Below are 14,726 nucleotides of genomic sequence, written 5' to 3'. Positions count from 1 at the left end.
GGTTTTCTGGGAATAATTATACAAAAAACATAAAATAATAATACAAACAGTATCTCAAATGAATTTGTGAAGAAAACTAAATAAATCATACAATAAAATAATAGTTTCCTCAACTTATTAGAAGGAGCAAGCGATGTAGATTACATTCCGTCCTATCCAAAAAAATAAATTCTGCATTGTAATTTAGAAGTTATCATGGGACAAGACAGTATCTCATAAAACAAAACATAAATAAACAAAACTAAAACTGTGAGCCCTACCTAGAAACTATGGAAAAGACAAAACATAAAAACAAAGTGTTCTAAATATATCTTTTGTTTGATATTGTCTTAGTCAGACTGCTGACTTATCTGTCTAGTGTCTACTGTTTGGTATATAAAGCCATGTCCCAAACTTCTTCAGCATTTCATTCTGTCATTCAGCAAGGGAGGTGAGTACAGTGTAACTCTTTAATTACACATCTGTATACCTCATTACTAACTATAGGTTGTTAACAAAGCTATCAAATAGCTTAATATCTTATAGAAAGTGTTGAAACCTGTTAAGCTTAGAATATTGCTTTAAAAAAAATCAACAAATGCTGAAAATAGCAATGAAGTTAAAAAATAATAGGAGACTAAATAGGATTTTTTGTGCAGTTTTCTGGATTTGCCTTTTTTTTTTTTAAGCAAATCTACACTCCTGCCTTTATTCCTTCTTAAAACTAGATCTAGATTTGTGACTTTACTTCTCTTATTTGTATTTTTAATATATATAAATTTGTTTGTATTGTTGATTTTCAGTCATTCATTTTCTGGTATAATGAGGAGCCTGATCCCGACAGCTGTAATCCTCTTTTTGGCCGTCACATTTCTGGAAACCAATGGAGTAAGATGCTGGCAAATTTATTTGACCTTCATTTTTAACTTGTGTTTTTGCGTGAATTTTACAGCAGTTTGATCAGACTGTTACTTAAAGTTGGTTTATATGTTTTCTATTCTTCCATTCACAGTTTAAATTTGGAGATATCATTTCATTTGAAAGGAGCGTTAATTTTGTCAAGTACAAGCATTTTGCTGTTTATGTGGGGAAAGGAATAAAGCATGGACTTCCCAAAACTAAGACTCAGGACATTTTTGGGCATGGTAAGTACAATACACAACAAATCTAAATTAAAATAAGAAAAAAAAGCTAGAGCACTATAATTTTGTGAGACGTATCAAATCACTACAATCACTTTAAAAGTTGTCTTTAAAGTTGTTGCATCATTCACACACAAGACTGTCACGGTATATACACCTTAAAGTTGGGAAATAAAGCTTAAAGGCAGGCATATGTAGCATAACAGGAATAAAAATGCATGAAGGTGCAAGAAATTATCATGATAGAATACTATAATCAAGAGGACATGCTCGGACAGAAAGTATTAATATAAAAATAGGAAGAAACTAATAGATTCTTCCTGCCTCTAACTTGGTATTTATACATATAACAAAAAACAAGCTTAAAGGTGAAATAAGAGAGACTGACAGAAAAACAGAACAACAAATATTCAGCTTACATAGTTATAACACTAAAGTATACTGAAAACTATTTTGTGTCGCAATCCTTGATTTTGTCTTATTTCTCTTCTTTTTTACAGTGAAGAATTGTATTTCTCCAAAATGTCTTTTTTCTGAGCTAAATTACGATGAAGATCCAAAAGTGGACAATTACCTGGACGGTTACACAGACCCTATCACAAAAGTAACATTTCAAAGAGGAACTGATGAAGAAATTAGGCAACGGATCTTAGAAACAAGCCATAAGTGCAAAAGATATAGGTTATTGTCCAACAACTGTGAGCACCTTGCTACGTATATCCGTTATGGATATGGGATAGCAGTGCAGGTAAGTGTCTCATTAAAGGTTTGTGAAAAAATTTTTTTTTATAAAACTGTTGAAGATGGTTTACTCTCTTAAAAACATCAACAGTGAAGCGAATCATGGAGCTCTGTTGACCTCAAATCTCCTACGTAGGGCTGCAGCCTGTGATTAAAACAGCTAGTCCTGGTGAAGGTCATACTGCACAGCTGCAGGTTTTAAACACTAAACGAAAATAGAAACAAAGGGGAAAAAAGTCTAAATCCGTCACTTATTTTAATGTTTAATGCATATACTCTTTTTCTTCTTTGTTCTTTGGTTACTCTTAGCTTTTATGTGAATAAAAACTTTTTGTTTTTCCTTTTATGTATTGCCTCTAACGACTTTGTGCAATGTTTTTGTTTTTTTTGTTTTTTTTTACAGTTTAACCGGACTGGTGAAAGATTCTGTTTGAACAACCCAGCGATCAATAAGAGAGCTTTGGTCAGACACTTGAAAAAACAATTACGCTCTGATTAAAGTGTCTTAACATTTTGTTTATGTTCTCTCAATGTCATGTCAAATAAATATGCAAAGCAATTTCTGTTGTTTTATTGTCCATAAAGGTGTGCAGTTGATAACAAAATTCAGTATGCAAAATCTATTTTACATTGAAGTGCCATTGTGGTACCAGCCAGCAGTACAGACATTTTTGTTATTTACAGTATTTTAAATTAACATATTTGTTCTCATCATCAGTCAGAAATCAGAGCTAAGAAAATAAATAGAAAAATAGAATTGAATACAATAGAACTTAGTTAATCTCACAATGGAGAAATTCAGTTGTGACATTAGCTATTCAATTAAATTAATTTTATTTATATAGCGTCAATTCACCACACATGTCATCTCAAGCCACTTTACAGAGACAATTCAATCAGATCTCTACAGTAAAATTGATTCAAAGTTTTCTATCTAAGGAAAACCAGTTGATTGCATTGACTCCAAGGCAATCCCTCACACCAAACATGCTTTTAGCGACAGTGGAGAGAAAAAACTCCCTTGTAACAGGAAGAAACCTCCAGCAGAACCAGACTCAGTGTGAGTGGCCATCTGCCGAGGCCGACTGGGGTTCAAGGAGACAGAAGCAGACATCCAGAACGAAGCAGATAAACAAAGAAACTAGTCAACCAGCTCCACTGGCAGCCCCGTTCGGGAAACACACAGCCAGGCATACGAGCTTCGAGCCAGCTCCCACGTCAGAGGACGAAGAGAGCACATCCAGCCAGTCACAGAGAAACAGGACTAGACTGAAAACTCTTATAAACACTTTTATTTAAAAAAACAGGAGTTGCACAAAGAAGGAAAAGGTACATGAAGTATATACAGTGTATCCAAAGAGTGGATGGTAAAAATAAAGAAGACATTTAAGGTGACTTATATATATACAGTATCTTACTTACAGTAAAGTGGTGGCAGGTAAAGTGCACTTTCTGGATTGTTAAATAGATGAATAGTATAAGTTATTGCAGTGTTATTATACTAGATTGTATTGATTCGTATTGTTTATTGCAATTCTCTTCTTTTTGGCCTCCCTCATAAATCTCTCCATAAACTTCAACTTCTTCAGAACTCAGCTGCTCGTGTCATCACCAGAACCCCCTCCTTCCATCATATTTCCCCTGTTCTTTACCAACTCCATTGGCTCCCAGTTCAATTCAGAATTCAATTCAAAATCCTTCTCTATACTTTCAAAGCCATCCATAACCTTGCTCCTTCATATCTGTCAGACCTCCTTCACATTGCCACCACCTCCCGCTCCCTTAGATCCTCCTCCTCCATCCACCTCACTGTACCCCCAGCTCGACTTGTCACCATGGGGAGCAGAGCCTTCAGCCGCTCTGCTCCCCAGCTCTGGAACTCACTTCCTCCCGACCTCCGCAGTATTGACTCTCTCCCCTTATTCAAAGCCAGACTCAAAACCCATCTGTTCCAGCTCGCTTATCTGTGAATATACTGCTCTTTTCCCTATCCATGATTGTTTTTTTGTTTTTTTTTGTTTTTTATGTTCCTGTATCTGTATTTTGTATTTTCATCTCTTTTTATTTATTTTTTGTATTATTTGTAAAGTGACCTTGAGTGTCAAGAAAGGCGCTGTTAAATAAAATGTATTATTATTATTATTATTAGATTATAGTGCAGTGGCATTGTAAAGTCTGATGGCAGCGGGGATGAATGACCTGTGGTAGCGCTCCTTTTTACACACGAGGTATATAAGTCTGTTATTAAATGAGCTGCTCATCTCCTCCACAGTCTGGTGCAGACGGTAAAAGGTGCTGTCCATGATGTAAGCTTGGACAACACCCTCCTCTCGGCTACATCCTCCACCGAGTCCAGAGCGCAACGCAGGACAGAAGTGGCCTTTCTCACCAGCTAGTTCAATAGAAGTGGCCCTCCTACCCTATTTAAGGGATGCAAAATAAAATGTAGTCCGACTATCGGACAGCTGCTTTAAAATCGTCTTTTTTTTAACCACAGCAATTACTGTAGTTAAATTAATGATTAAAAAACTTATATTACTACTCAACTGAAAAAGTAAGATTCATGTAAAGTTTGAGCACTAAGCTACCCGACACTCTAAATTGCATTGAATATATAGGAAAGAATGTTCAGGGTATAAACTTAATATTTAATAGATCTATTTAAGCAAGAATTTCTTTATTATTGTGGTGTAGCATAAATTAACCTGTTGGATGCTACGCTGTTAGGTAAACCCAGGTGGCTTCAAAAGCAACCTTAAGGCATTTGGTATGTTAATTCTGGCATCTCTCACCTTCTTCTTGAGAGTACTCCATAAATGTTCAATCACACAGGAAATGTTTTTGAAGAACAAGGTGCTGGGGTCCACATAGCTTTTTTCCTTCCACACAACTATCCATTAACATGTTTGGATATAGCTCACTACTAACAGCAAACCACATCCAACATGTTTCAGGGGTCACATAATTCAATAAAGTCCATCAAATACAAGCATCACAAAAAGCAAGAAGCAGTAAAATGTTAATTTACACTGCTAAAACACATAATGCATTTATGAAAAATCCCCTCACTAAGCATGCTTGTAGCGACAGTGGAGAGGAAAAACTCCCTTTTAACAGGAAGAAACCTCCAGCAGAACCAGGCTCAGTGTGAGCGGCCATCTGCCAAGGCCGACTGGGGTTCAAGCAGAGATATAAAAAGCAGCTATAAAACGCGGCCCCATCCCGAAAACACACAGCCAGGCAGAAGAGCTCTGAGCCAACTCCCATGTCAGAGGATGAAGAGAGCACATCCAGCCAGTCACAGTCAGAGAAACAGGACGACACTGGAAAAACAGGCAGATCGCCAACATCTATAAACAAAGGTGTTGATGGCAGCAGCACAGCTCATATTTCTCTCCAGGATGGAGTCACAGCAAAACAGGAATAGATCAGGCGAAGGTACTTTGAGAAAAAGCAGAGAGAGCATAAAGTTAGTGATTAAACTAACAGATTCTGCAAAGTGGGAAAATAGAGAGAGAATGAAGCAGAAGGATAAAATAGGTGTCCCTATGTCCTCCAGAAGCCTAAGCCTATAGCAGCATAACTACAGAGATAGCTCAGGATAACCTGAGCCACTCTAACTATTAGCTTTATCAAAAAGGAAAGTTTTAAGCCTAGCCTTGAGGAGATGTCTGCAGAGAGGGAAGTCTGGGAGTCTCTGCTGAGGCCGCTGTCCCCCGCAATCTAGTCCTGGATTCTGGTGAACTGGACTTCCATCCAGGAAGCTTTTTCAATTCAAAATGTCAGAAACAACGTGGAGGCTTTATACAGTAGCCCAACAAAGACTTGTTTTTGCTTAGAAAACATACAAATTGAAACGGACGAACGGGTCCACCCCTTTGAAATGGGGGTAGTTTGGCTTCTTTGTTCGCCTGCAATGCCCCATACCTGCTATGTCTTTGAAAGGGGGGTCGTTATCATCGCAACCCAAACCCCTTTACAGGGCAACATATTACCTCATGTATTTCCCTTTAACGACCCCCACAAAACACTAAAACACTAAATATAAGGAATCAAATAGATTAAGCAACAGTTAAAAATGAGAAACATCACACTTAAAAAATAGAAATCAAGACATCTACAGATTATGACTAAATAGCTTGAAATTAAAGAACCAAATCTAAACTATCAGATTTTAATACACTTAGATTTAAAAAAAGAGAGATTGTTTATCTAAAACAAACCCAGAACATTAAATTCAGTTTTATAGGTCATTAGTTAACGTATATAAAAAGCTTTTACAAGCAGTTTAAAACAAGCTCACACCTACAATTATCTGTCTCCAGCAGATAAGTATGGAAAAATATATGCAAATATACATATAAAGTTTGACCGTGGCTCTAAAAGGGATAGAACCATTTTTATGTGTACAAGAAAAGTCTTACAGTACAGCAGCAGAAATGAGGATGACCTCCACATAGCAACAGAAATAAAGTAATATTTACAAAATAGAATAAGGAACCTAAAAAAAAAAACATCTGGACACTAACCCTTCTCGAACTTAGAGTTGATTTTCCAATTAAAAAGCTAACTAGTTCATCTCATTTTACAGGCTGGGAAACAGTGGAAGGACTGCTTGGGTGTATTTAAGCTTTCTTCCTTCCTCAACAGGTATCTGCAATTTACTAAAGGTAAGATTCTTGAGAGCTTTCTTGGAAGAAAAACGTATATTTGAAACCAGTGAATGATGTTTGTACATTAACTCAAGCTCTTTGGTTTTGTTTCATAGTACTTATCACATTTTTACCTTAAATTTCACATAATGACTTTCAAAAAAGAAATTTTAAAGCACGGAACATAAATGTGACAAAATGGTTGAAAAACTGAACGAAGCAAAACCAGTTCTATAGAACTACAGCATCAGGATGCACAGTGCTTCATAGAAAATTTCATTCAGTAATCTATAATTTTTCGACATTTTATGAAATTGCATAAAGAAATCTTAATTTAGGAAAACTGTTCTTGGTTTTAAAAATAAATTACATGAAAAAAATCAAAAACTTTAGAAGCTATTTGTTCACACATTTTACTTTATACAAATGTCAATGTAATGTATCTGAGATTAAAATACATAGCTATTACAAGGAGGAGGATGGATTAAGATGCATTAAAGATGAGGTTTTAAAAACCATATGTCCCTTTCTTTCCTCTCATGCACTTCTTCGTGTCTCTTGCAGAAAGATAAATCATAACTTACTAATTTAGTTCTAACTTGACAAAACAAGAGTTAATATATTTAACAGGCACTATCTACAAGCAGCTGGAGCAGATAGCTGTGAAAATTGACATGATTTATATTTACAGTCACAGCATGCATAAATGAGGTGTAATAAAGCTTCATAGAAATGAGCTCTGAACACCATTCAAGCAGGGTGTGTAATGAACATTTTTGATAAAGCTTTGAAGGTTTATTATTTCTTTTTCATAGTAAATTATGCAAAGTTGCATAATAACATATTTATTTTTTCATTAAAAATATTTTTGATTGACTCCTTAGGTGTGAGTGTGTGCGTGAATGGTTGTTTGTCTCTGTGTTGCCCTGCGATGGACTGGCGACCTGTCCAGGTTGTACCCTGCCTCTAGGCACCAGCAAGCGTGATGGAACATGGATAGATTTTTGATTGATATGTCTATTAAAATATTGTTTCCAAACAATAACTGTGCATAACTCATTACTTTAGTCTGTAGTCACCCCAGTTATAAAGTCCTTACACTGGCTCCCTGTATCTCAGAGAATAGACTTTAAAATACTTCTGTTGGTTTATGAATCCCTGCATGGCTTAGCCCCTAAATACATCACAGACTTGCTATCAGTGTATCAACCCTCCAGACCACTCAGGACTTCTGACTCCAGCCTGCTCTGCGTACCTAGAACCAGAACTAAACATGTAGAAGCAGCATTTAGTTCCTATGCTCCACTTATCTGGAACAAACTTCCAGAAAACTGTAAAAGTGCAGAAAGCCTGAGTTAATTTAAATCAAGACTAAAAACACATTTGTTTAGGACTGCTTTCGACTGTTCTAGTTAAAAAGTTAAACTAAAACATTTATTTTTTAGTCCAACTGTTTTTAATATTCTTTTTTGTTTCTGCATTTTTTATTTTTTTCCCTACTTGCTTTGATTCTGTTTTATCTTCCTGTATTTTAATCATGTAAAGCACTTTGCATTGTCTTTGTACTGAATTGTGCTATACAAATAAATTTGCCTTGCCTTGCCTAGAAGGAGAAAATTAAATTCCCTAAACATGATTAGTTTTTTTATTTTTGTCTTAATTGATGATTTTAACTGAGTCAAGTCAGATTATTGTAAATTCAACTGTACTTAGAGGAAAGAGGATCAAAGCAACCTTGATGCTTCACTAACCTTAAAGGACTTTAATGAATCTCTAAGTTTTAGTTTCCCTTTGTCAGCAGACACAATAATGCCTGATCTGTAATATCACAAAAAAAATTAATTATGTTACGTTTCATTCTACCTAAACGAAACAAAGAGTGACAGATACATGCCATGTGCTCGCTTTTACTGAATTTACTCTAATAAAGCTTATCTTGCAGGTGACGAATGCTGGTTGTGAACAGACAGAACAGCTGGTAAGAGAAACTGTACGGATGAGAGAGTCTGTTCAGAGCTTAGATAACAAGCAGCAAACATAAACACTGATAGGAGATATCCTATTGTGGATTCGTAACATACAGAACTGCACACACGGTCACGACTACTCAGAAGAATTGTTCCAAATTGTATATAAGGAAGTGGTTTCCTTCCATTCAGTAAACTCCAAGTGTTTCAAATGAAGGTAAGACCTGAAATAATGACTGATCTCCTGTTTACTGCTAAAATATCGCAATCACTTTAATATAATCTGTGTTAAATAATAACATTTTTTTTAATTACAGAGATGGCTTTTTGAAAACTTTCATTTAAAACAAATTATTTCACCAGTCTGACATGTTCACCTCAGACCATGACTGCTTAAAGCCTAAGGAAGCTACCCTGGTGGATGTGATCCTTCTGCTGATGATCACAACACTGGAGATGAGTAGAGTAAGTTCCTTATTATTATTTAACTTTACAAAGGTATCTAAAATGTTTTAATTACAGATAGTTTTATCAATTTCTGTTTATTCTAAATGTGCTACATATGTTCTTCCACCTACAGTTCCAATTTGGAGACATAATTTCTTATAAAACGAGGTGTAAAGTTGGAATTCGATACAAACACTTCGCCGTCTACGTTGGAGATGTAAATATTTGTGGGAAAAACGCCGGGGAGGAAATCTATGAACAAGCAAGTAAGTATGTTTCGAGAACATTATAGGGAATTATAGATTAGATTAATAAACAGCTTTTTTTCTTTTCTGTTATTTGTTCACAGAGAAATATCATGGTAAATCGTGCAGATTTTCTAAACTACTTATGCACGAGGAGCCAGAAGTGAACAATTACCTGGATGACTATACAGACCCCCTAACAGGAGAGACTTACGGTAAAGGAGATGATAAGGAAATAATTAAACGCATCATTGAGACGTATCAGAACTGCAGGATTTATGGCATCCTTCATAACAACTGTGAGCACATTGCCACCTACGTCCGCTATGGAGTGAGGGTAGCAGTGCAGGTATGTGGCTCATTTAGTTTGAACTCAAGAACAGGCTATTGTTTAGAGATACAAAAAGAGAATAACGCCTCAGATCTTTCATAGAAATATTTAAACAGATTGTCTTATTAATAAAATACCTCCTAACTGCCAATTTAGACTCGATTCACCACAATTAACAACATATGCTAAAGAGAAAATGTTTTATCCTCTAAATTCAATCAAGTCTTTTTCTTTTAAGTCATTATTTTTAAGTGATCTGTTGGTTACGTGAGATTTTTAACGTATAAGGAATTTGATCGACTCATTATATAAAGAAGGAAATTAAATTCCTCAAGAAATGCTACAAAAACTACCATGAATACCAACACTTTAAATCAGTAATTGACTAGTGGTAGGTTTCTCATTCAGATAAATTTAGATAAAACTGTCTGATTAATTAAAATTTGAATTTTATTTTCTAAGCAACTTTTTAATTTAGATTATTAAAATAAAAATTGCATGTTCTGCTGGGTTTTCTGTGGCAATCAATGTAAAGATTGGGGTCTTTGTAAACTGAGTGTGATGCTTATGACAAAATAAGGTCCTGTCAAAGTAGCATCAATATATTGTTACATTGTTATAAGCAGCTATTTTTGGTTTTTCACAGCATTTTAACGTTCATGATTATGTTGAGGAAGATGTTTATAAATCAAAATTCACATGTAGACAAATTCCATAGATTCTTTTTCCATATTGCTTTAATTAAAATTTAAAAAAGCTTAAGAATTGTAGCTTCTCTGTATAACCACTAAATAATTTCTTTCATTTTTGCTCTATTTATCTCCTAAATCATATTCTAATTACCTAAATGTTCCTGACAGCTTTTCCTCTATTTTCAGTTCAACATGACTGGTGAGGGTCTCATGTTAGGCAGCGATAAATTTGACAAGAAGCATTTACGGGAGTACCTGAGGAACAAATCCAAATGCCCCTCGCATCACAACTGAGAGGATTCTTCTGATTACGCTCCATTTTTACAGACTTTCAAAGATGTCGACCCGGACACTTCGCACTGGAAGAAAACTCTTAAAAAGCAACAGCATTGAAGAAAACCAAGTCTTCATTTGGTCACAAGTTTCAGACTCATAAATGAAAAGGACAGTAATAGTTATTACTTTAATGATTACCTTCAAGCTTTGGGACAAGTTATACACCAACATTTAAAATAAAACAATATTTAAAGTTTTACTTATTAAGAGATCCAAGGGGAAAAAAAGGTGTTTCTGTGATTTTTACAAAAGGATTGGAGGGATGGAAAATGGTTGAAGTTAAAATAAAGAGCTACAATAGCACTACTGTCAATAAAGCATAATAGCAGCCATTCAAAGTTGTTAGCGCTGCGGGCTGTATAAAAGGACTAAACTATTCCTAACAAGCCTCAGACCAGTTGTTTTATTTTATCAGTACACAACTTTGCATTAGAAGTAATAAACAGTCACTAACTGTGTTTAGGCAACATGACTATGTTGCTGTTTTAAAGGAAAAACGGTTTCTTGGCCTGTAAATCGATTAAGAGCTAAAAGGTAAGAAAGAAGCTAAGAAATGTGTTGAAATGATGTTGATTTTGAGTATTTTCCTTCTGAATAACTGGGATGGAATAAGCTACATAATGTAACATGTCTGTTCAGGAGCTCCTTTCATAGTGCAGGGTTCTTCATCATCGCTGTCGTCATCTGTCCGGCTTTGTTCAGAGCAACTACTCCACCGGTCGGATTCCTTTGGCCTCCTCCGCCTTCCTCAGGGTCTCATCCCACTGGGTGAACTGCTTGGACAGCAGGAACATCTAACAAAGAGAAATCAATCTACCTTAACATGAATCCATTTTAAAAAAAGGGAAACAGCTTTTCCAATCTAGGTTATTTTTATATGAATTTGCTCTAATTCTGGCTTTTCCACCCTTCCAATGGTGCACTATGAAATGAATTTGAAAAATTTTATTTTTTTTGTCTTTTTTTTTCTTTTACTGAAAGGTTCGGTACCATTTTGTTGTATTCCTCAAAAAGCTTCTTAACTTCCAGCGACTGAGCTTCAGTTTGGTCCTGAAAAGAAAAGAACACATTTGTTAACTACGCCAAGAACAACGCAGATAGTACGATCCAGAGCAGAACCTGCCTGTTGCTTGATGTGGATCTGTGAAAGACGCTGCAGCTTTGTCGCATGTTCAGGTACATCTGTAGACGCGGGGGGAAAAAAAGACAGCTGACAGAGGCTTTGGAGAGAACATTAGCACTTCTAATCAGAATGAGAGGCTTACAATTCACATATCAAACTAAAACACAACTGATAAGGTTATCGTCTACTTCTGTTCTCAGCAGGCAGATGATAAATAAAAAAAATACAATAATAAAGCTTAATTTGCACATTTCTAACCTCTAATGTGGGTGCTGTCCAACAGTGGCTGCAAACTGTTAACTTGCTCCAACAAAGCAGCTTCCGAGAGCAAGGAGTCTTCCTCTGTGCAATGACACACAATAAATGAAGTGAAATACACATCAATGAAGCATTAGAGACACAAAAAGTCTTATTTCTACAATATTCTTGTAGCTCACACCTGCAAGGATGAACTCTAGTTTCATGGCATCAGGCAGAGTGATGTGGTCAGTAAACTGGGGGTCCAGGTACTTCATCAGGTCCTCAACTGCACAACACAATCAGAGAGAAGACTTTACAGAATGCAAGTGCAGCATCTTTAATGACAGAAATCATAAATACAAAGCCTAAACCTGGGTTTAATCTGCGATTTTTTTGCCATGTTCTGGGCGACTTTCCAATCGTGTGAGAATTGTAAAAGCGACTTTTAGCCTGATCGTGCGTCATGTAGTGTAGAGGGGCTAACGAGGGGCGATCAGCCTTTCACAACCACCTCCCGATCAGGAATCGTGAGGTCGGGAGAAAATCAAACATGTTTGAAACTCAGTCGACCGTTGTTGACAAATCCCACAGTGGGCATGTGCAAACAAAGACTCTTCTTTTTCTTCTTCCTCTCAGATGAAAACACAGAATCATGGCCGGGGTGCGAGTGAAATGGAGTTCTTTCTGTAAAATTGACAGACGGCATTACAGTAGCCACGTTTGCTCAGCCATGTCTTTGCAGCAAAACATTGCACAAATTGCCAAGGCAGCGTGTTTCACTCTAGTGAGCTCCATATTCCTCTTCTACTGGTTTGGCTTCTGGATAGACGAGTCTGAGTAGCGCCATCTCACTGCGGAGCTGAGTCCGACGTGGTTTTCAGTCGTACAGTGTGAGCAGGTAGATCGCACCAGAGCGTTGGGCCACACATACATCATGAGCTGTAAACTCACACTGTACCACGAAACCCTGCGGTTCCGTGGTACAGTGTGAGCTGTAGCTGCGTCAACGATTGAAAAAAAAACGCAGAGTGTATGCCCTTAGACTTAAGCAACTTAAAATGTTTCAGTTGTTTTTAACCAATGAATGGATGGATGGATTGATGGCAAAACTAAAAAAAAAAACAACACTTAGAGAATGGGACAGGAAATAATCAGGACATTTATATCTTTTATACTCATTCAGTGGTGGTAAATAACATAATATTAAAAGCCTGAGTAATCATCTAATGCGATGTAAAATCAATCACCGATGAGTCAAACTAAAGAGACTCACTCTTCTTGTGGAGGATCTTTACTCTCTCTCTCTTGTTAGCTGTGTTGGTCAAACCAGCTTGAATTCTGGCCAAAGATTCAGCACACTGCAGGGAAAAGCAAACGCATTTATGAATAAAGTCATAGACAGAAAATATAAAAGAAAGCATTTTTATTTCTTATAGTTATGTGTTTGGATAATTATCATTGAAGATGAGCGAGTTTATTACACCTTGTTATTGGCTGCCTGTTGCATGTCAGAACTAATGTTTTAATCTAATTAAGACAGCTCCTCTGTTTGGGTATACAGCCATGGATGTCTACTCATCTGCTAACGTGTGTGATGTAAAATAAGATGATGTGGCAGACTGGAGATGTATAAAATGCCTTTTTAACTATTAATCGGAGCCGCTTCCTAAGAGGTGAACAGCTCACATTCTGTAAACTTCTGTAAAAGCAACTTCTCTGAACTAAGATTACAATTTCTATCAGAATATGTTGTCATGTCTCATGGTTACTTAATAAATATAAGTTATAAAGTGTTATTTAAAGAGTTTGTCCCGAGTGATCTCTTTTCAGGGAAAAGAACCAGAGAGATAGAGCTTCAAGGTGCAGACACAGAGCCTGTCCTTAACATATGCTATGCCCAGTGTGAACAGAAAACAAGTTAAGTTACACTACAACGGACGAAATGCATTTTAAATCAGTGTCTATTTCATGCATCATTCCGTGCTAAACATTTCAGGATAAAAGGGAGATTTATGGCCTTCACCTTTAACTTGGGAGTATTAATTGAATGAGAACGATTGTCAGAAGTTACAAACATCAATGAATTAATAAAAGCAAAACCAAGAATAAGCAGCTCTGTTGTTACAACGTCCTCCTAGTTTAATATTCTCCAGATAAAACAGCAAACCTGAATGACTGCGAGTTAATAAAAAATGTTTTCACATCACGAGATTGGTAAACCCTCTGGCAAAAGTCAACAGTTAGCTTAATTTGAATGTTAACTGCCGATAAAAAGCAACATTAAATAATTGCAATATCAAAATTATATACATTGCCTTACTTATGGTCCCAGGTCTAGCTTTATATGCCATATTTTCTGATACCGAATAATCAAAAATGATGATTTTCTAAAAGGGCGTATACTCCTACTCAGAAAACGTATCATCGTTTGTTATGCTAAGCTAACAATTTCTAAAACTAACGTTTCTGTGCCTCTATACAGACGGACCTTAACTGGTTTTCCACTTTTGTTTCTCCTCTCGCCGTATAATCGACTCTCCAACGCCTGAAGGCGCATTTCAAGGCTGTCTGTGTCCATCTTTTGGTCCATCTTTTGCAGCTAAAGATCACAACAGCAACCAAAGATTTGGGTCTAGCTACATGAAAAGGGGCGTCGCATGTTGATGATGTAATGCTACAGCGCCTCTTGAAATTATTTATTATTTTTGTCAAAACATAAGTTACTGGTTAAGTAATAAACCAAAAATATTTCCGAATTAAGGTGAACTTAAACTAAATAAAAAATGTATATATAAATATATATGTATATATTGTTTTTTAGTGGAATATTG

General features: G+C 36.1%; 3 protein-coding genes across 4 annotated transcripts; 2 read left to right on the top strand and 1 right to left on the bottom strand.

Annotated features, from left to right (window-relative positions):
* The first annotated feature begins 395 nt into the window (after nucleotides 1-395).
* LOC119781872 (phospholipase A and acyltransferase 1-like) lies at nucleotides 396-2,421 on the top strand. Its single transcript, XM_038282482.1, has 5 exons — nucleotides 396-430; nucleotides 783-867; nucleotides 992-1,124; nucleotides 1,622-1,869; nucleotides 2,266-2,421. Exons 2-5 carry the CDS (start codon nucleotides 802-804, stop codon nucleotides 2,359-2,361), a joined length of 543 nt encoding a protein of 180 aa, XP_038138410.1. The 5' UTR covers nucleotides 396-430; nucleotides 783-801; the 3' UTR covers nucleotides 2,362-2,421.
* A 5,850-nt stretch (nucleotides 2,422-8,271) lies between these two features.
* LOC119781883 (phospholipase A and acyltransferase 1-like) lies at nucleotides 8,272-11,785 on the top strand. Its single transcript, XM_038282498.1, has 5 exons — nucleotides 8,272-8,698; nucleotides 8,799-8,946; nucleotides 9,062-9,194; nucleotides 9,278-9,522; nucleotides 10,383-11,785. Exons 2-5 carry the CDS (start codon nucleotides 8,851-8,853, stop codon nucleotides 10,488-10,490), a joined length of 582 nt encoding a protein of 193 aa, XP_038138426.1. The 5' UTR covers nucleotides 8,272-8,698; nucleotides 8,799-8,850; the 3' UTR covers nucleotides 10,491-11,785.
* On the bottom strand, nucleotides 10,645-14,556 carry dctn3 (dynactin 3 (p22)). 2 transcript variants are annotated; one of them, XM_038282497.1, is made up of 7 exons: nucleotides 14,384-14,554; nucleotides 13,169-13,253; nucleotides 12,095-12,181; nucleotides 11,914-11,997; nucleotides 11,656-11,714; nucleotides 11,523-11,582; nucleotides 10,645-11,326 (listed from the first exon to the last, which is right to left on the bottom strand). In XM_038282497.1, the coding sequence occupies exons 1-7, from the start codon at nucleotides 14,483-14,485 to the stop codon at nucleotides 11,240-11,242; spliced, it is 564 nt and encodes a 187-aa protein (XP_038138425.1). In that variant the 5' UTR covers nucleotides 14,486-14,554; the 3' UTR covers nucleotides 10,645-11,239. The 2 variants fall into 2 exon arrangements, with proteins under 2 accessions (XP_038138425.1, XP_038138424.1); XM_038282496.1 differs by lacking the exon at nucleotides 10,645-11,326 and adding an exon at nucleotides 11,338-11,443 and having other exon boundaries at nucleotides 11,481-11,582; nucleotides 14,384-14,556.
* Nucleotides 14,557-14,726: the final 170 nt, after the last annotated feature.

Source organism: Cyprinodon tularosa, unplaced genomic scaffold (assembly GCF_016077235.1).
Source record: "Cyprinodon tularosa strain WSP-4 unplaced genomic scaffold, ASM1607723v1 ctg184, whole genome shotgun sequence".
NCBI classification, from domain to species: Eukaryota; Metazoa; Chordata; class Actinopteri; order Cyprinodontiformes; family Cyprinodontidae; genus Cyprinodon; species Cyprinodon tularosa.
Note: the sequence above shows the minus strand (reverse complement) of the source record. Positions and strands in the feature narration are given on the sequence as shown.

What these genes read in the sequence shown, in the direction of transcription:
- LOC119781872 (XM_038282482.1), top strand. Translation starts at nt 802, where the DNA reads ATGAGGAGCCTGATCCCGACAGCTGTAATCCTCTTTTTGGCCGTCACA. An exon ending in TCAGGACATTTTTGGGCATG is followed by an intron (nt 1,125 to 1,621) that starts GTAAGTACAATA and finishes TCTTTTTTACAG; the next exon opens with TGAAGAATTGTATTTCTCCA. An exon ending in GATATGGGATAGCAGTGCAG is followed by an intron (nt 1,870 to 2,265) that starts GTAAGTGTCTCA and finishes TTTTTTTTACAG; the next exon opens with TTTAACCGGACTGGTGAAAG.
- LOC119781883 (XM_038282498.1), top strand. Translation starts at nt 8,851, where the DNA reads ATGTTCACCTCAGACCATGACTGCTTAAAGCCTAAGGAAGCTACCCTG. An exon ending in GGAAATCTATGAACAAGCAA is followed by an intron (nt 9,195 to 9,277) that starts GTAAGTATGTTT and finishes ATTTGTTCACAG; the next exon opens with AGAAATATCATGGTAAATCG. An exon ending in GAGTGAGGGTAGCAGTGCAG is followed by an intron (nt 9,523 to 10,382) that starts GTATGTGGCTCA and finishes CTCTATTTTCAG; the next exon opens with TTCAACATGACTGGTGAGGG.
- dctn3 (XM_038282496.1), bottom strand. Translation starts at nt 14,485, where the DNA reads ATGGACCAAAAGATGGACACAGACAGCCTTGAAATGCGCCTTCAGGCG. An exon ending in GGACAGCACCCACATTAGAG is followed by an intron (nt 11,715 to 11,913) that starts GTTAGAAATGTG and finishes CCGCGTCTACAG; the next exon opens with ATGTACCTGAACATGCGACA. An exon ending in AGATCCACATCAAGCAACAG is followed by an intron (nt 11,583 to 11,655) that starts GCAGGTTCTGCT and finishes TTTTCTTTTCAG; the next exon opens with GACCAAACTGAAGCTCAGTC.